This window comes from Calliopsis andreniformis, chromosome 4 (assembly GCF_051401765.1).
Source record: "Calliopsis andreniformis isolate RMS-2024a chromosome 4, iyCalAndr_principal, whole genome shotgun sequence".
Classification (NCBI taxonomy): domain Eukaryota; kingdom Metazoa; phylum Arthropoda; class Insecta; order Hymenoptera; family Andrenidae; genus Calliopsis; species Calliopsis andreniformis.
This window is the reverse complement of record NC_135065.1, coordinates 8,256,286-8,277,173: the sequence shown is the minus strand read 5'-3', so window position 1 is coordinate 8,277,173 and position 20,888 is coordinate 8,256,286. Positions and strand designations below refer to the sequence as shown.

The 20,888-nt window shown below is 43.5% G+C and overlaps 1 protein-coding gene and 1 long non-coding RNA gene across 2 annotated transcripts; both read right to left on the bottom strand.

Moving 5' to 3' along the window:
* Positions 1–356: 356 nt before the first annotated feature.
* On the bottom strand, positions 357–6,528 carry LOC143178356 (uncharacterized). The gene is made up of 6 exons (XM_076376956.1): positions 6,390–6,528; positions 5,191–5,236; positions 4,021–4,251; positions 1,208–3,959; positions 545–776; positions 357–466 (listed from the first exon to the last, which is right to left on the bottom strand). The coding sequence occupies exons 1-6, from the start codon at positions 6,444–6,446 to the stop codon at positions 458–460; spliced, it is 3,327 nt and encodes a 1,108-aa protein (XP_076233071.1). The 5' UTR covers positions 6,447–6,528; the 3' UTR covers positions 357–457.
* Positions 6,529–17,933: 11,405 nt separating this feature from the next.
* Positions 17,934–20,383, bottom strand: LOC143177983 (uncharacterized). Its single transcript, XR_013001689.1, has 2 exons — positions 20,011–20,383; positions 17,934–19,438 (listed from the first exon to the last, which is right to left on the bottom strand). It is a non-coding gene; the product is annotated as an uncharacterized LOC143177983 (long non-coding RNA).
* Positions 20,384–20,888: the final 505 nt, after the last annotated feature.

The following is a 20,888-nucleotide window of genomic DNA, read 5'->3' as shown; positions in this document are numbered from 1 at the left end:
CATATTTTAGAAATTGTTTGAGTCGTTGTAGGAAGTGTTCGATTATATATTGACTTCATTTCGACTATACGCTAGAACCTAGAAACGTCTCCGAGCCGCTTGCTCGTTTTGATTGTGCGGATTTCACGTGTGAGAAGACATTATCGTAAAAAGACGGAAAGAAATCAGATAAGATAACCGTGTCCTGGACAGCCCTCTGCTTCTCAAGAAACCGTAGAACCATGGACGTTAAAGATGACCTCACCTTTCCTCGTCCGACGGAACGATACGTCGACGCACACTTGCCTCGACCCACTGATATCGACAAACAGGCAATGCACTAGATACCCGCGTATAGTTGCAAACAGTCACGATGCCCCGAATCAATCATTTCTACTGTCAATACTCTTACTGGTTTTGTTTGGAATTCCTAGGAACTTCAAGTTTTCCGCTCTTTTCCCAAACAACGTTGCCATATTCAAGCTTCCTGCGACGAAGGAATTCAAGACACATCAGTCGAACATCTGTCTAGATTTACTGCAAGCTTCTCGACGCCGTTACTTACATCGGGAAACAGAAAGTGTTCGCGTGTAGGTTGCGGTTGCTCGAAGGGAGAGCTGCTCATGTATCCAGGGGAAGGGGACTCGCTCTTCTCAAGCACTGGGGTAATGTTCGCGTAATTGGCTGATGGCGTCGTCAGCGTTCTTCCTTGCTCCACGAGAATGCTTCGGTCGATTTTGTAATACTCCTTCCCGCTGCGAGGACGGAGCGTCGTCGCCACTGTTCTGCCACCCAGTCTGGAATATCCAAAAATTAAGTACAGTTTTCAGCATTTCGTTTACTATGACGCTAAACTTAATAGTAGATTGTGGATCTTTATGCATTTAAGGGAATATTAACCCTCCGTGGACACATCGAGTCTATTTTGTCTTTTGTAAGCTTCCAAAAAGTCTGAAAAAATTCTGAGATGCTTATTGAAGTCTCTATTTTAATATACCATCGCTATTTGAGTCAAGTGTTCGTAGGATTAATTAGGAAAAATTAAAATTCTGTTCAAAAACATTCCAGAGTGAAAATCCATCGTAGACAAAATGAACCCACTGAGCCCACCAAAATTTAATTTGGAAGAGTCAATTAAATTTCTCTTCAAATTGTTTTCCAGCTACGTCTTCAAAACTCTGCATAAAAATCCCCACTCTAATCAATAGCCTTAATATAAAGTATCTACCTCAGACTGTCTGGCGTATCAGAGGACGAGTGTGAGGACAACGACAACGTCTCTATATAATCAGACATGTCTGATGTACCACTGCTGGTGCTTCTGGAGTCGATATAAGGAGTGCTAGATACCTCCCCAGGACTATTAAATCCCTTCGTCCCCTTGGGCAAACACGTGGGTATATCAGCCTCTGCTGAAGAGGACTTGGTAGGTATTTTGATCTTCTGAAACTGGAAGGACAGTTCACGCAGCGGGTCGCTGGACTTGGACTTCCTAGGCAGACTGCTGTGGAAACACGTAGGCGGTGGACTCTTTCGATAAACCGATAACACGTTCTGCTTTCTCGTAGATGTGGATGGAGCCAGGGACAACTCGAACTCGACGAATTCCGCGGTTCTGTGACTGAGGGAGCCAGTGGACACGCCAGAATCGTTGCTACTAGAGGAGTCTCTATTATGACCAGCCTTTGAGGGAACAGAAGAGGAGCGTCTGATCTTGATGAACGACGGCTGAGGCGAGGGTATCGACGTCTGACCATTCTCCTGGTTGATCTTGATCTCAGAGTTAACACAGGCAGTGTGCGCCTCTCCTCTAACTAGAGAAGCCTTGTCAGCCTCGCTGGAACATTTGTGGATGGTAAGAGTAGACGGGAACGTGTGATTCTCGTCGTCCAGGTAGTGAGCAGACTCTGCTGAGTAGGATCGCTTCCTCAGGAGTATTCCAATGTTCCCAGTGGACTCTCCACCGTTTCCGTCAAGGTATCGGCGTCTGAGGTACGGACTGGACAGCATTGCCGAACCTGGGACGCGGAATTCGGAGTCTGATCGCTTCTTGGAACCCTCCGTCAACGCAGAGCCCGATAGCGCAGGGTTACTAGAGCTCTTTATACCGCTGCAGATTCTCGACAGAATCTCCTTCGAACAGGCGTTGTGAGCTGGCTGCATCGGCAGATAACCAGGGAACGGTTTCTTTGGAGTCTGCTTCTCGGGGTCCATCACTAAATAATCGTTCTCCCTCTCCTTAACGTGACCACACTTCTGACAAATCTTGGACGAATCTTCCACAGATGCTTCAGGCGTTTCTTCTTTAATTTGATCTGCGAATTTCTCCATCTCCTCCTGCGATATACCGCTTTTCGCCAGAACATCCTTGCTGTTCTCATAATGCTCGAGACTCTGAGTGAAATCGATATTCACATAATTCGCTTTCGACTCAGGTTGAGTATCAATAACTGGCTCCACGTTCTCATAATTGTTAGATCTATTCTCCTGAAGGCAGTCGCAGTTATCCTTGCTCTTCTCCTCGACATTCTCTGATTTATTGGGTCTCTTGGTAGTCGCGTAGATCGCGATTTCTCCGCTGGCATTCACCACAGGCATCTTCCCTTCTCCCGAGAGTTTCACAGGGTGCACAGCTACTCCTGTCGGTTCAATACCCGCTCCTCGCCTACAATAGGGTAACACGAAGCCAGCCCAACTCATCACGTTCTGACAGGGGCACCCTGAGGACCTGGGGGACTGGACAGTAAGCTTAGCTGGGCAGCCACACTGCTGCAGCACAACAGCCTGAGGCGTTTGTGGCGTGTCGTAGTTGGGGTAAGTTTTTGGCAGTGCTAGACATTCTTTAATCTTCCTTGGCGTGTCGTAATACTGGTCCGGCTGAGAGTTCTGTTCCAGCAGCATGTGATGGCTCAAGATCGTCTTGGGCACATCGTAATTCTCATACGGCCCAGCATTGGCAGTGACGGTCGCTGAGTTACGCGCGAGGGGCTGCTTGCGCGAGTGAACGCATATCTGTTCGTTTGGCAGTGGCATAGGTGGCTTCTTCGCCTTCTTCGTGGCAGTGTTTTGGGACGGTTTCGGAGGTCTGGGTGGCAGTGTGCTGGGACTCGGCGACACGCGCTGGACGCTGGTCTGAGGAGTCTGTGAAGCCTTCGGCTGCGAGCAGTGGCACTCGATCTGTTGCTGGGAGCCAGAGTAGTCGCTGTCGTGACTGCTGCTGCTGTACGAGGACAGCGATAATCGATCTAGCGTCCGTTGCTGTAGATGCAGGCCCAGATTGTTCATCGTTCCAGCTGGACTGCTGATGCTGCTGGCGCCAGTCGTCGTGACGATGGTCGACGACTTCGAGACAGTACCCAGCTTGCTGATGCAACTGGCGCATCGCTCCAGAGCAGTCGTGCCTTGACGAGTCAGGGAACAGCTGCGCCATTCGCCTGGCTGGTCGGGCAGCTCCGTGACAGAGATCGTGTCTTGGCTGCTGTAATCCCTGTCGAGCTCAGTCTGCTGCCTGCTCTCAGCGGACGACCAATAGGGCGAGCTCTCGTTCTTGCAGCTGTCGCACTGTTCCTCGTACGTCGACGAGTAAACAGCTGAGGGGAAGAAGTCGCTCGCCCTCGTCTCCGATCGAGAGAACTGACGTCGCGGGCTGTCCTGCGCTGTTTGCTCTCTATTAACCGGTCGTTTCTTCGTCAACTTCCCCTCGGCCGCCAGTTGCAACATATTCACGATATCCTCGCCGTGGTCGGTGATGAACACATGAAGACCCTCCCCTCGACCGCATCTCGAGCCGCCCTCGAAGCAGAATCTGCCCTGCACCACGCCGTAACGTCGAAGATGAGCGATCTCCCAGATTCCTACCAATCTGGGGGGCACGCCAACCGTGATGCAGAATCGACGATCCTGGATATGCAAATGGGCGGGCCCGTTTGTCAGCTTCGCCTTCGACGGAACCGTGGAGATCAGTATCAGGAACTGTTGATCTGGAAAGTTCAGAGTGTCAGTGGGGGATTTTTAATTAGAATTTATAGCGATGAGACATACCTTCCCCTAGGTTGTTCGAGATCTTCACTTGCCATTGGATTAGTCGTTCTCTGGTATCGAACGCTAAGACCACCGTCACGTCCTGGCATATTATTGCGATCGTGTTGGACTCCTTGTCGAGTGTAAAGCCGCTTTCTACGCCGAGAAAATGTTGCAAGCTTAACGAAGCTTTCGTTTGTCCTTGTTTGTATCGATCCTTGCTATCTCCGTAAAGTTGCAAATGCAAGCAGTCTGCAAATTGATCGATGGTAAAGAATAAATAGTGAGTTGGATATGTATATTTTTAATTAGTACGAATTTGTATAAAATCGAACTATATACTAGGGATTTGAGTTGTGTTAGGAGTTTAATAACTTGAAGATTTTTATTTCGATTGATTTTATGGATGAGTGTTAAACAAAGCTCTGACAATTCGTTAGTCAAACGAATGTTTATTCTTTGTTAGGGGATATTTCGTCGAATAAGCCGAACAACACGCTATTAATACAGGGGAATCGGGACGCAGGAAACGAACTAAATCCATTCAATTCCTCCTATGTACTCTTAACTAATTCTCCCTAAGGAAAATTTATGAGGTACTGGTGTGTCCCTAAGTTTCTAAAATATCTTCAAGTTACAAGGGCTCAGGTATTAATGGTTATTGCCAGAAGCAAAGCTCTTCTTGGAAATTTTTTTGTTTCTTCAGGCAGTCAATCTGTAACAGATGTGCCAGCTGCCACCCTGGAAAGGGCCATAGGGAGGGACACTTTATGCTGATAACAAGTAAGGGAAATTCTTTCAGGAGATAGAATTAGGATTGTGGTGGTAGTAGATAGAATTGCTTTATGTTTTTCTAAAGGAAACCTTATGCAACATCTGTTCCTTTCAAATAAAAATCATGCACCTTTTTAGTAAATAAATTGAAGCTTTTTAAAGCTATTTATAAGGTTGAACAAGTAAAATGTAAATAATGATTCACTGCAGAGTGAGCAAAACATTACACATACTGGGATGTATCTATATCTCTGATATGATATCAGAATCACAGATACTGTACATTTAATATGTTTAATTTAACTGTACCATTACTGTTAGTTTATGTTACAGTGTTAATAATTTTTTGCTTTCTCTACAGCCTACTATCTGCAATATTTTATATGGATAATATATGGATATGGATAATAATTTTACCTGCAACTGGTGATAATTTCCTCATGACACACCATCTTGATTTCCACTGTAATGTAAAAAGATTTGTGTTTGATATTTTTGTTGTAATAAGAGTGACTAAATATAAGAATATTTATAAGCACTTTGACCAATAACAGGTATTGTAACAGATTACATTACATATGTTAGGGTAATGTACATAGTTTATTTTATGAAAGAAAGTAGTGCACACACATGTATACATATATTATGTATATTTGTTTGGAACCATCAAGACCCTCTGTACCCCTGTGATAAAAATAAAAGATTCCTACCCTTTCTGATCTCAATGACTGCTTCACCAACCCCAATGTAAATAAAAGTAAATGACCTAACTTTTTTATGGCCTCATACCTCTTCATTTCTTTCACATTAAATACTTCCTTGGCCTTTCAACATGGTACTTAATTGTTAAAACATTCAAGTCAGTTCAGGACATCTTAATTTGACTTCTTACTTAAAAGCATTGTACTTCAGTCTGAATGGGCTTAAGAAATCAAATATTTGATATTAGAGTGACACCCATTGGAGCACTCAAAGTTATTGGTGAATATTGATGAAATATAATTTGTGATTCATATTGTGGTACTTCATTTAAATAAGTCATTAATTACAGGTATACTTCTAATTTTTCCACATACTATTTGATCAATACATAAAAATCCTTAATTGAATTCCAAGGAGGTATGCAATGATCTTTGCTCCAGATTAATATCCATAATATTGTACATGTGAAAACAGGATTTAATCACCTAATTGATCCCCCCAAATCCAATCTCCATATTTCTTACACAAACCAAGTCCCTCCTTCAGCCTGAACATTCTGCATGCAATACATGTGCATCAAACCCTTAACTGAATTTCCTCGCATTATTATATTTTTCTACTGAAATCGTGCTCAAGTGACTCCAAGATAACTATTTTGCACGAGCACGAGTTCGGTTTCGATTACGATTGAATGGGACGCGATACATTCGTGGTAAATGCAAAAGAGCTCGAATAGAATATTACCTCGGCATGGATTCGCGAGAAAGACCGAGCAGCGTTATTTTGACGGATAACGAGTCGTGCTATTATCCGATTTATGTTAATTGGCCAGCTCGACCGTGAACAGGGAAGGGGTGAAGAGCGCGAGCTCGAATAATAGTCGGGGAAAAGAATTCGATCGAATATCCACTCACCTTTTTGCCGTCGCGAAATTTGACGTTCCCCTCGATGATACAATTGTTATCCACCATTGTAGAAGGCCGCTGCTACTGCACTGGTTTTAGGTGTTTTTCTCATCACTCACGCGAGAGCACTCCGTTTATTCGACGCCGCATATCGTGGACACCGAGGAAAACACCGTTAGAGGATCGTGTGCAGCAGCATTTCTATCGTGCAACGATACTTTCTCTCACAGAACTGAAACGGCGGGCTTCCCTGCGTTTTCACGAATCACGCGGTAAAATCCATACTCCGTACCGTCGCCGCCGAGCATCCATCTTGACAATCTTGGCTTGCTGCGTGCACTGCTGCGGTCCTGCTCCCTTTCGAGAGCGTATTCTGCACATTATCCATTCCCCTGCACTTTGGTCCAGTGGCGTAGGCGCCTATGATTTTTTTATCACCTCCACAAACACCCGCGAGCGCCTATGGACACATTGGGTACCGTTTACAATGGTAAGCGCGGGCTTTTTAAACTTCTCTACGTTACGTAATGATAATATATGAGTAATCACTACCTTGGAGGAATTGATTTTGTTACCTTTATTTGATATTTATGTATGAGGTGTGTGTAGTAGGATTAAATAGTGACAGAATGTATGATATTTGTATTGTGATTTAGCCGATTGAGTGCTGAGTTATTGATATCGATTGTCTTGTTGCGAATATGTTTGTATACTTGTAGTTTATTTATGTACCATCATTAACACAGTGTAGAACAGACTTATCATTAAATAAACTTTTCTATCATACGTTTGGAGAACTCCTTTATTATTTTCCTGTCCACTCATTACTCCCATATTAAGCCCAACCAACTTTACTCAGCGTAAGTACACAACATCACTCTACTCTACTCATCGCTACTACACAATACTACTTTACTCTACTCAACGTTACAACACAACACCACTCTACTCTACCCAGCGTCACTACAAAACACAACCCTATTCTATTCATCATAACTACAGCAATATCCTACTCTACACAGGTATCTTTTGAGCGAACTTAGTAGATAATTAAGTAATAATAATTTTAAATAACCTCTTAGTGGCGCTATCTGCCGGTACGACTTCGTAATAAAACAAGAAATAATATTTTTAGTTCATACAGTCACCGCTAGATGGCGCCACCTGTCAATTCCAAAAATTTCTAAAAGCGCTCCTCGCGAAAATGGGAATTGACCAGTGGCGCCATCTAGCGGACAGGGTTGGAACTGAAATAAGAAATTTTATTTTTAGTTCAGGGTGTCCACCGCTAGATGGCGCCACTTGTCAATTCCGAAAAATTCTGAAAATTTCCAAAAGTGCTCCTCGCGAAAATGGGAATTGACAAGTGGAGCCATCTAGCGGACAGGGTTGGAACTGAAATAAGAAATTTTATTTTTATTTCACGGTGTCCACCGCTAGATGGCGCCACTTGTCAATTCCGAAAATTTTCCAAAAGTGCTCCTCGCGAAAATGGGAATTGACCAGTGGCGCCATCTAGCGGGCAGGGTTGGAACTAAAATAAGAAATTTTATTTTTAGTTCAGGGTGTCCACCGCTAGATGGCGCCACTTGTCAATTCCGAAAAAATTTCCAAAAGTGCTCCTCACGAAAATGGGAATTGACAAGTGGCGCCATCTAGCGGACAAAGTTGGAACTAAAAGTAGAAATTTCATTTTTAGTTCGGTGTCTCCACCGCTAGATGGCGCCACTTGTCAATTCCCATTTTCGCGAGGAGCACTTTTGGAAATTTTTCAGAATTTTTCGGAATTGACAAGTGGCGCCATCTAGCGGTGGACACCCTGAACTTAAAATAAAATTTCTTATTTTAGTTTCAACCTTGTCCGCTAGATGGCGCCACTTGTCAATTCCCATTTTCGCGCGGAGCACTTTCGGAAATTTTCAGAATTTTTCGGAATTGACAAGTGGCGCCATCTAGCGGTGGACACCCTGAACTTAAAATAAAATTTCTTATTTTAGTTCGAACCTTGTCCGCTAGATGGCGCCACTTGTCAATTCCCATTTTTCGCGCGGAGCACTTTCGGAAATTTTCAGAATTTTTCGGAATTGACAAGTGGCGCCATCTAGCGGTGGACACCCTGAACTTAAAATAAAATTTCTTATTTTAGTTCCAACCTTGTCCGCTAGATGGCGCCACTTGTCAATTCCCATTCTTTTTCGCGAGGAGCACTTTTGGAAATTTTTCGGAATTGATAAGTGGCGCCATCTAGCGGTTGACGTTGGAACTAAAAATATTATTTCTAATTTTAGTAAAGAGTTTTACCGTTAGGTGGCGCCACCTGTCCGTTTCTATCACTTTTCTATGATCTTGTTTCGAAATCTTACATTATTCTACTGTTTTGTCTCAAAATGTAGCTGCAAAGTTGTGTAGAACGTTAGCAATGTGTAGTCTTATGTAGTACCCCACAATTGTGTAGAGTGGAGTGGAGTGGAGTGGAGTGGAGTGGAGTGGAGTTGTGTGTAGTGGTGTGGAGTGGTGTGGAGTGGTGTGGAGTGGTGTGGAGTGGCGTGGAGTAGTGTGCAGTAGTGTGCAGTGTTGTGGAGTGTTATGGAGTGGTGTGGAGTGCAGTGGAGTGGAGTGGAGTAGAGTAGTAGTAGTGTTGAGTAATAGGGAGTAGTAGTGCTGTGTTGTGTAGAGTATTGTTGAGTGGTGTAGAGTAGCGTTGAGTAGTACCACAGAGTAGTGTAGATTAAGGTTGGATAGTAATGTAATGTGGTGTTGGATAGTGTAAAATAGAAAATGATGTAGTATACAGTAGCATTGAGTAGAAGCATAAAATAAAGTAGTTAACCGTGAGTAAATTAAATCACGTAACATAGAAATAAAGTATCCATAGAATCTTGCACCCTTCAATTTAATTTCTCTTACATAATTTCTAAATCTTATTCAATAAAGTGAACTGTACTTACCTTACATGTTGTCAATTAACATAGTCATATAATGTGTAGAACCCATTTTCTGGTCTGAGGAATAGGTATAGGTGAAGACAGAAAGAATTCCGTGTTGGTATTATAACATCATTTTATTAGATTTAAATTGAAATCGGTTATAAATTATGGCGATGAGTTTGAATACTAGGACTAGGACAAATGGTTCTCGCTGCTCTGCATTGTATACTCAATTTCATATTGCATATAGTTGGTGAAGGGTAAACGCCATCGTTACAAACTTCCCTCTCTGTTTCGCAATCATGCATACTAAACTCGCCGTCCAGTTTTCACTCTGATCCTTATTCTCTACTCCTTTCACAACATCATACACACCATTCTCTCTCTTTCTCTCCCCTTTATCCGCAGAATCTCTCATTCCTTAACATAACTGCGATAACGCTTGCTCAACTACGACGAAAATCCATACGCACACCAAATTCAAGTGATTCCCAAGCAAACCTTTGCCCCACGGGGCAAAGGACTCAGCCAGTCCCTGCAGAATGCAGACACATAAGTCATCAAATTCTAGTATTATCTCGATGGAAGCTCAATACACTTACATTATCTTCAAAATGTTCCCTCATTTCCCTGATCCTGTCTTTGAAAATCCAACTACTCAACTCTCATTGAGCTCGTATCGAAACAACACCATATCTCGAATCGAATCGTCGCCTATGTTCGCGCCATCTGCGCACCTGGATCGCGCAGCAAGTGGCCGAGCGCTGTCGAGCGCCCACTTCGCCAGCGCCACTCGCGGGAAAAATGAAATTCCCTCCAACTTTCCCCCTTCGAATCTCTTGAATTTGGTGCATCGCATACGAATCGGCTACAGACAACAAACTCACGAGCAGGCCACGTGGACAGCGGCTCCGATACCGCGACGCAAATGCAAATCGTCAAGTATTATGTAAAATCGGAGATATCGGCGGCTTCGTCGGTTCCGAGTTGCCAGCAACTCTGTAACACCGCAACCAGAAGTCTGTCCACGATGCCATGTTCGCAGTAGTCCTCTCGTAAGTGGCTCTCTCCGAGCACAGAGGATCGATCTGGCCTCTCGCGCGCGCGAGGACCTCGTCGATCGATATCAGCGCGCCTTGATCGCTCAGAGATCGCTCTGGTTTAGAAAGTCCGCGAAACGCGGTTAATAAGCGAATTCTAATTGACCTGTTTCGCGATGCGCTTGACGAAACAGACTTGAAACTGAGAATGTTACTTCTGGTAGGTTCCTTTTATTGATATTTAAAGTCAAACAAGTACCTTAGAATAACATAGAAACTCTTGCTCGAAAGTTGACAGTGAAGTCGAAAATAAATGCATCGCGAAGCAGGGACATTAACACGATCGAAGTCCTATGACCCACATACATATGTTCAAGGCAATTTTAACGATGACATCTGACGACATTTTCATCAGAATATGTAAACTCTACCGATGAAGACTAAATTGCGGATCTCCATGCACCTCTGGGAATTTCGAATGTACAAAAGTTCGAGAATACAAAATGTAAAAAATACAGTACAAATTATAATATTCAAGAAGAGAGACAAACTTTTATTCAGCTTCTACTTCTTCAGCCTTGCGTTTGCATAAAACTCCACAGTGCAGGCATATTCTCTTCCCTCTTTTCGGGGAACTGTGAACGTGTTAAGCACAGTAGCATCGATAAGGTTCGCCCTCGCTTATTGACCGCGCGCCAGTGGAATGGCAGTGATTACAGCGATTGGTCGAGAGTCGATTGTCACGACTGTACGAGCTGAAGCTTGGGCGCGTCTCTCGAAGGGGCCTCGCCGCGAGAGACGTTCCGACTATACTGAATCGTATAGCAATTGAGACTAAGGGACCGTTCCCCTCGACTTCGCGAGAGCTCTCGGATCGGCCGTGGATCGGTAACGGTCGGGAGCCTCGGTCAAAGATCGTTTCCGATTTCGTTCCAATTCCAGCGCGACGCGCGCTACTTCGAGGCGAACGAGGCGTCGTGTGATCGAGCTGGCGATACATCGAAATCGCGGTGCGCGGCTTCCGCTCGAATTGGAACGCGGCTTCGATTACACCCTGCGCCCTGTTATCTAGTTTAACCGAGGCGGATCTATCGGAGAAACTTCTTTCGATTATTTTTCTCACTCGTTCCTACAGCGTGGCGCTAAGCTGCGGTGCCACGCGCGAAATGGAATACACTCGAGGCTGGGTTCTCATGTGTGCTGAGGCGCTGATGATTTAGTAGATTTTGAGAAACTTCAGAGAATGACTAAGTAAAAAATTTGAGTAGAGATGAGCTGTAAATTTTGAGATTAAATAAGAACGATTGTTCTTAATTTTGATCTTGAGTCGAATTAAATGATTATGAATTCTCACCGAATAATGTATTTTTTAGAAGCCTGTAATTTTGGCACTTCGATACATTTGTGAGTAGAGAAGGTTCAGAGTCATAGAGAAGTTTCTGTAAAAAGATTGCATTATAGGATCGTCCTCTATTATTTCTTAAAGTATCAATGTATGTTAGGTTTAAGAAGTTATTATTTTTTTTTCTTTTTTGGAGCATCCCTTGTGCGTTTTTATCACATGGAAACGCAGCCTCGTTCATTTCGCGGAAACACGTTCTTCCATGCGGCTGACGATGCGCCAGAATGGAAATAAATACGACACGAAGGGAAAATAATAAAAACGTGTGTCGTATGCGAGTAATCATTGCCTAGAATTTTGGTTACAATTGAAAGACATTTATAAATTTCTAGCACAGTCAGCGACGGCATCTTCTATCTGCCTTCGAATCCACGTCGATTAATTTCTATCCTTATAACACGAGTTCGAGGAAGAACAATGTTACAATAAATCTTTTTCGATCAACAGCTCTTCTCTTCTTTTCGTTCGTTTCTCCTCATCCTTTAACGATTACAATAAATTACGAAGCAAACATCTCGAGTATGCAACAGCGCGTTTAGCCGCTAATAAATGTTTGTCGATAGCCGCGCGCACTTTGAACTTGCGTGAGCTTCTCTAAGCAAAATTCCAAATTTATTTCTCGCATCCATCACGAATTTCTGTTGAAGTCCTTGAAATAGGAACATGACTGAATTATTTTTAACATAGAAAATATTGAATTAGTTTAAAGAACTGTACACAGAGAAAACTTGAATTCCAAAAACTTAATATTCTTTCAGACTTTCTCTTACTTATGAAGTAGTACAACTTTTCCTCTGTCTACCCACAAGCTCAAACTGTGCTCGACAGAATGGTAACATTTGCTTTGAGCAAAAGGCCCTTCGCGTCCCCGAATTTCGACGAACCTCGCCATTGGCGGTCGACGAACGATGCTTGTCGAAATTCGACGCACGATTACAGTTTCGAAAATTCGAAGCTGCACAGCGTCGATATCCTGCGCTCGAAGAACATCAGCAACGCTTCGAGTGTCCACTCCCCCGCGAGCTTCCTCCATCCCCGAATCGAACGCTCGACGTCGACCTTGCTCCTTGACAGCGTCGAGACCGATCGTGAAATCAAAACTCACTGATCCTGTTGGATAAATCGTGGTTTATTTACAAATTAAATAACCCAAGAGATTCCGCCTTGTCTGAGGCGTCAATCGCGAACAGGAGTTTCCTCGAAGGAAGAGAGAATTGATATTGCAGGAGATCCGCCTCGAGGACATGAACAATCGACGTCCTCGACAGTGTAGTTCTCGATCCAACGATCTCTCGCCGCTTGGAAATCGAATACAGTACTCTCTCGCCATAAGCTTGTGGTTCGAGCTCACACTGAATCCAGGCGCTCTGTTCCTGAAACGAGTTCACACGGTAGCGTTTGTCCCGCTCGTCGAGCCTATATCGAAACAATTCTGTAATCGATTTACGGTCGTTCGAAGATCTCCTTTCAAGGTACGCTTCGGGATCGAGATCGATCATTCGATTCCACTCGCTGGATTACGCCTGACCGAGCACACACGCACACGCACGCGTCGAAACGGCGGGTAAAAGGGGGACAATGAGGGACGACGACAGTGACAACAGGATTCGGTGCTTCTTCTCGCGCCTCTCGGCACCAGTGCCTCTCAGATCGATTGCTTTTCTCTATTCAGCTCTCTAGAACCCCTTGCAATTTCCTATACCCCTGTAGACTCGCGAGAGCTATGTTTCGATTTCTGGCTCTGTTCAGAGCACTCGCTACTAAGTGTTCCCCGAATTTTTCTAATCAGTCTATATCGACTGGAGAATCTATTCCACGCAGCTCGCTGGAGTCGTTGCACGCGTCGAAGCCTCCATTCCGAGGGAAGGAGCGGCCAAATTGGTCGAAAGCGTTAAGGGTCCCTTCTGAATATAGTCTCGGTTCGTACAATGCCTCTAGAAAAATGGAAAACGCGTGGAAGGAACCGATATACGTTCTTCGGGGCGTGCAACGAGTCCCAGCGATCCTCTTGCAGCATTCTCCAGCGCAGAACGAAGTCAGCGCGACTCGATTATTATATTAGAATTATTTAGCCTAGGGAGCTTCGAGGAAGACGTTGGTACTCTTTGGAAGACGGAGTTCCTAGGGAATTATGATCTCAGTGAAGAATATTGTCTGCTCGAGGGCTATAGAGTCAATTCTTCTATCACTGAGGTCTCCTGTTGGCTGATTATATTTTAATAACGGAGGACTCGTGTGAGAAATTTGAGGAGGTGATTCCACACGCCAAAATAAGTGGATTATGAAGAGTGATGAAATTGAGTTTGAGGCTTCCTGTCCGAGTTATGAAGCGATGAAGAATGTCTGTGTCTGACGGGACTTATTCTACTGGCGCCGCTGCGCTTAGCGGAACCACAAAAGTAGAGTGAGTCCTTGATGTAGGAGACTGCTCAAGGAGAATTGGTATATCTGATGTATTCAGTAGGACACAGGTGGTCTCCGAAATAGAAATTAAAAAGATTCGTAGATTATTATAACAACTGTTATATTTTCTACTTTTACTGTTCCTCTGCAACTACCTTATTTTCTATCATTTTTTTTACACGAGAAAACAACTTCCCAGCACACGAGCTACCATCAAGTGTGCTTCTTACGCTTTACGAGCTCGTGCCTAGTAACAAATCCTGAATTCTTAACAAATAAAAATCCTATATGAAATGCACACTGTACGTTCACCCAGTACTTCGACCCTAGAATACAGTTCTCTATTAATAAATAATAAAAATGTAGTTTACTGCGGAGGAAGCCACCTCGAGCACCCAATACCTTCCTTCCACAGTGTACCAACGTCATCGCGAACCTCCGAATTTCGTGAGCACCCGGTGCCTCGTCCGAATGCGACCTATCGAAAACCAAAGGAAACGATGCGATCCGAGTCTTCGAATCCTCTCTGAATAAAGATCGATCTTGCAACGAGAAGAAATCGCCAGCGTACTTAGGAGCAACGGTGAAGGGATGACGCGCAACTGATCGTGGAAAGAAGCATGGGACAGATAGGGGGACGGGGTTGAGAATGCAGGGGATGTCGAAGGGTGGTAAGAAGGGGGATGGAAAAAAAAGACAGTGGCAGCTAGGTTGGAACGACGGGGGCATTGTCGCGATGAACGATGAAGGTCGACAACGACGATGACAGCGACGATGCTGACGACGATAATATTAATAATAATACAATATAATAATTAATATAATATAATAATATTAATAATAATAATAATAATAAATCTTATAGTTATACCAATGACGATTATTCAACGATTTTTTTTTTTTTCGGTAAAATCAAAGGTGCGATAACGGTAGATAACGATATACTTTTCTTTTTCTCTCCCATCTTCATCCTCCTAATCGTTGGGGAAGGGCGGGGGTTGGGGTTGAGGGTGGGTAGTAGCAGACGCTACTGGGACAACGGGACATAATACTATCGGTTAATTAATATCATCTCGTATGCGATAGTAATTGGGTAAATTTGTTTTGTTAGTGCTTACTATATACATAATTATGTATATGTATATGTATGTATAGCTTGGGCATGATTCGTATGTACAATGGGGATTTGCGTTTAGCGGAGAAGCTGGCGAATGGAAGGGACGATGATGAATCGAAGGGGACGCGTTTCACGCGCGAAAGCAAGTGAAAACGAAATAGCGCAGCGTATCGGTGTGCTTCGCTCGTTGATGTGCACGCGTGTGTAATATTACTCGTGTACACGTACGCTCATATACATACATATATGTATATACAGACACGTTCTGAACATATATATACATATACATATACATACTGATATAGATACGGTTAAATATACATATATGTATATATATAACCATAATTAGAGTCATATATATTAACTTCATCCGTTTCTCTTTCTCCGTCGTCTTTAACACATTCTACAATTCGATTATTAGACGTAATTTCATTCGGTAGGTACTAATTGGGGATCCACGGCGGCATTGATTAGTGGAACACTTTTTGGCATTTCTTCTTCTGTTAGTCCCATGGTACTCTCTCGCACTCTCTTTCTCTCGCATGCGAGAAATTTCTCTCCTCACTCACACGTTCCCCTTGTTCCTTCCATTGTCATTCATACTTCTACCCCTCTCTTTCACTCTACTCACATATCGCTTATGTGTGTGTATATATGTGTATGTGTGTGTATGCGTGTCCCGTGTGTTGTGCGTTTCACATCTCCTTACGTGTCTTATCTGCTGCTGTCGTCGCTCGATGGGTCTCTCCATCTCCTACTGTCTCGCCCTCGCAATGGGAATTCTTCCAGAAAGGGTAAAACGTCCGTCGAGATGCGAGAAAGTTGGTAGAATGATTCGAAAATGGGAATAGTGAAGCGATTTACTGCCGTTTCGGACAGACGTATATGCATATAATGTGTATATATTACATGATCGTATATTTTTCATCGTTACTTGGTTTTTCACAATTAAAGCGCTACTTTACACTGTTTCTCTAATTACATCCTCGGTCGTGCCACCTCCGCTCTAGGCGCGCTCCAAAATGCATTTCATTCGTGACGTCGCACTTCGCGATGCACGTGAATCGGAGACACGAAGGCGTGGCTTGCAGCGATTTGCAGCCGTTTCCTTAAACGTTCCACGCTTTCGGGCAGAAGTTCCCATCGGTTTCTGCGATACCATCGAAGTATCGAAGCTTCAGTCGGATCTCGTTTAAGAGTCTCCGTCACTCGTCACTCTCTCAGTCTATCCGCGAATAACCCTTAAGCTCGCTATCCATTCTCTCCTCTCTTCAATCTATTCTCCGCCCCTACGCGCCCCTCCCTCCGCGTCCCACTCCCCACTCTTCACCCTGTTAACGCACGCCCACGCGTGTACTCGCGTCCCTCGAATTCAGCTTGGCACAAACAACAGAGTCTTCGTAAAAAAGGCACTATTCTCGTAAAGCGAAACAGTCGTGCGGTTTTCTCTACGTTTCACCTAATCCCCCCTTCCGTCCCTCCCTCTGCTGTCCCAAAGCGCGAAGTGGGGAGCTGGTTCAGCGATCTAAGCCTGCAGAACTTGGTTTCTATTATAGAAACGGTGTCTTTTAAACTTCTAGCGTGGAATTTGTTGGAAAATAGGCAGATCGTTGAACCGAGGTCCCCTCTTCATATTTTGCGTCCTTTGAGTCAAATTTTCCTATTTTTGTTCCGTAAAACGCATTAGAGGAGAAGCTACAGTTGCAACAAGATCAATTGGCCGTTCGAGGCCACGGGGGAGGAGCTAATCCCCACCACGCCGCTTGACCACGCCCACTGTTCTAGTCCCCGCCTCCTAGCCCCGCCCACGCGGTCTTTGATTCGTTAATAGACAATAAACGCGAGTCAGAGATGATTCTGAACGTCCACTTGACTATGCTTCGATGTTGGTTCCATGAAGCAAGGGTCAAAGATCATGTCTGTCCCCTCGAATACCAACTGTTCGCAATTTTCATTCTGAATTTTGACCCGTGAGACCTCAGTCGATCTACTAGCGCCTGCGAAGAAGAAGCCAGAGCTAGAAAAACGTGAAAAATATCGTCGGGAGAGAGTTTGGCTGTGTGAATTACACCGCGAGCCTAGTTGATGAAGAGACGGCTCGATCTTCATCGAACTTTCGGATCTCGACGCGAAATGACCCGTTTGTGGCGCTGCATAAATCGCATTAATATGTATAAAAAACGTATGTCAGTCTTATTTCGTATTTTAGTGCAAAAAGCGAGTGTAGAGTTCGAGGCTAACCTCGGAGATTACGCGTTCTCGGTACGAAACGTGCGATCGTCGTTTGTCTAACGATCTGTGACGATTATTATTCACTGATTGCACGAACTCGACGCATCGAGAAGCGATGGGCTTGCCTCTGAGGGAAATCTGATAGAAAATCTGGTTTGGGGGGCTGGTCGTCGATTAAAAATTACGCTGCGTATCAGTGATATTCTTCGAATTTTCTTGGGATTCTGAGAATTCATCTTCGTGCAAGTTTTAATGGTTTATTGTTTATTATTTCACAGAGCAGCTATTGATGAGTATTTGAAGTTCTTACAAATGCCTTAAGGTTCAATGGTGTATTTTTTCCAAGCGTAATTGTTCGAAGAAATTTTGTGATTTGATGTGACGAGTCAGTAGTTTCTTTTGTTTTATTTTTGTGATTTTCTAGTTTTCGTTTAATTAGAAATTGGTTGTTCGCAAAAATCTGTTTTAATCGAATAACCCTTGCATCCTTGTCGATCGTCAGAGTTCTGTATTCCCACGGCAAAATGGTGATTTGTAAATGTATACAAATGTCGGAACGCTATGTATAGAGTGTATACAATACGAGTATCAAAATTTTGAGAAGACATCTACGCGATTCGAAACGATTCAGGTTGACTGATACCCTAACTTCCGTCGTTCCTTTTTTGTCTCCGCAGGGAGAGGCGCGCATTGAAGATGAAAGAGAAACAGAAGCGAGAAAAATCAACTGATTTACAACTTCGACTCGATTTCAAAATCATCGTTTCTCTTTCAACGAGTGGAAAAGTCGACGTCGTTCACCGTGCCGCCTCACGTCGATGGGGAAAAGAGAAAAGGAAAATATACAGTTCTCTTGGTGAAAAGAAGAATTTTCCTCTTGAATTCAAGCAGGGAATCTGAGCTTCGTTTCTGAGGGTACAATTGCAGAAAGTTGTGAGGAAATATCATACATGGAGCACGCTGAGAAGTTCAAGATTTTCTCTTCTGATGTAAGTTACTTTCATTCCAGAGTTTGCTAGAATTTTCAGTGTAGACAGAAGTGGCAAAGGTAGGTGATTATACAAACCAAAATAACGAGAATTCAAGAATGAAAAAATTATGTTTGAGGCTTTGTTTCAGAGTTATTAATATGTCTGACCTGAGACTTATTTTAGTTACTCTACTGTAACCACTGCGTCTGACTTAAGCTACGCTGACAGTAGAATAAGACATATTAGGGGACCCCTGTCAGACACATTCTAACTTTTCAGTGATAAAAAATACAAGGTTATATAATTTCCATTTCCATTTGCCCAGTGTTTCTGAAAGTGAAAATTCTCTGTCCTCGAAGAGTGAAATGTTTTTCAATAAATTGTAATTTAGAAATAAGACCACAAACATGATTTTATTTTTTTTCTTAAATTGTAACGTATGTTTATTCTCTATTTCCTCAATTTTGGGGCTCGCCAAGGTGAGAAAATGAAAAGTGCAATTACCCAGGCGTGGTTTTTCAAGAGAAAACAGTAGACGATTCTCCTTAGGCACGAAGCTATGGGAAACTCGTGACAATGGGGAAAAAAGAGGCGGTCGTTCGGTAAACGACGACGGTGAACGACTTTCGAACGTGATCCTCTCCTTCTCTTCTTCCAAACCGGTGTGCGCTGCTCTCCTTTCTCTCTCCCACTCTCTCTTTCTCCCTGGCTTTCTCACCGAAGCTCCATCGACTTCTTCTCTGCATTCTCTCCCCCTCTATCACTCTCTCCCTATGCTCCACCATTCACTATTCATTCGTCGCTTTTTCTTCCTCTTTCTTTCCCTCCCTCTCTCTTTCTTCCTTGGTCTAAAACGCTCGAGTAGAAAAAAGGAAGCGATACAAACGAACATTAATCAGTTACTGACAAATCGACACAGCCAAATCCTTGTCTCCGTGACCTAGTGCACGCTTGGCTACAATGTTTCTGGAAAGTGTGTTGTAACAGGTTGCAGAGCGGTTCTAACAAGAAGTATATTTTCACTCTGCTACGTTCCCTCTGAAGACATGTGAAGCAATGTTTATTACCATGTCATTATGAATATAGCTAAGGAGGTTTCAGTGTGATATTAGAAATTGGAAATGTAGATATTAATTTTTCTTTTATAATTAAAGAAGTTGGTAGAAGAAATAAAGACTATGATTGGATTTAAAAAAATTGGGGGAACGTAGTAGAGTTAGCATTATGTTTGCATGAAGTATATGTCATAGATAATATTTGTGTGGAACTGCGTTGTCAATGATAATCTGTAAATATTGTTTAGAGTACTGCATGATATTATACTTTATTCAGTTTACTGTATTTTTAATAAACTGTAGTTATATGAAGTGGTTACAAGCTGAGGATTAATCGAAAATATTTTTATATTCCAAATTCTGAATAAATACTAAAGCTCTGATTACATTCTTCACATTTTCACAGTTCATCACTGACAACCGACGTTACTGCTGATATATACTACTCACAAACAAAAATTAGGGTAAACTGAGAAATCTCACCTCGATCCAAAAAATGTCAAAGACTCTAAAGCAAATTTTACACAATTCTGATAACTCTTACTAATATAGCTCCACTTGCGTGAACCGTATTCTCAAAAAACTTCTTGCAGTACCTCAGAAGTGACAGCATCTCTTCTAAACAGTACAACTTCTAAAGTCACACAAGACGTATCTGAACTCTTTGCAACTGCCAACGAATATCCACAACAGAGTATTACAAAACAATGTTTCCAAGTAGGTCTAAAGGGGCCCATAGACAACTTCCAATGTAAAACGTGTGCCTATGAACTGTATTACACCCTACTATACAATACACTCGATCAACAGATCCCACTGTGTGCCCTCTGCATAATTCTCCTTTACCCCATGTTGTTTGTCCCCACATTCCGCATTCAATCATCCCCTAATTTAGCGAATCCTCCTAAAATCCTACAACTGCGATGCAACTTCTGGACCCACCCCCGCCCTGTCCCTACCGAACCCACTTGAACACTTGGTGGATATTGCGTTGTACGCGTACCGGACGACTCCCGTCGCGCGTCCTCTGGAAAATCGAGGATCGTTCAATCGGTACCCCTGTTCCACCCCTTCCCCTTCACCCTAATTTCGTCAGAGTGCTCCCACCCTTTGGGACCACGGCTCTTCGAGAAAGGAGCCAAAGGGGTTGCGCGATCCAACGAGGATATGCAAGGTTCTCGACGCGCGACGTTTCCTCGAGCTTCTAGGTATAACGATCTGGAGGAAAATGGATCCACGGGGATACTCGACGAGTCATCCGGTTCGTCGCACAGAATCGTAACGTTGCCCGTTGGCCGACTAAAAGCGCGCAAGACAGCGTCCCTCTCGTGGTTGCTGCTGATCAAACTGGGAAAAATTAT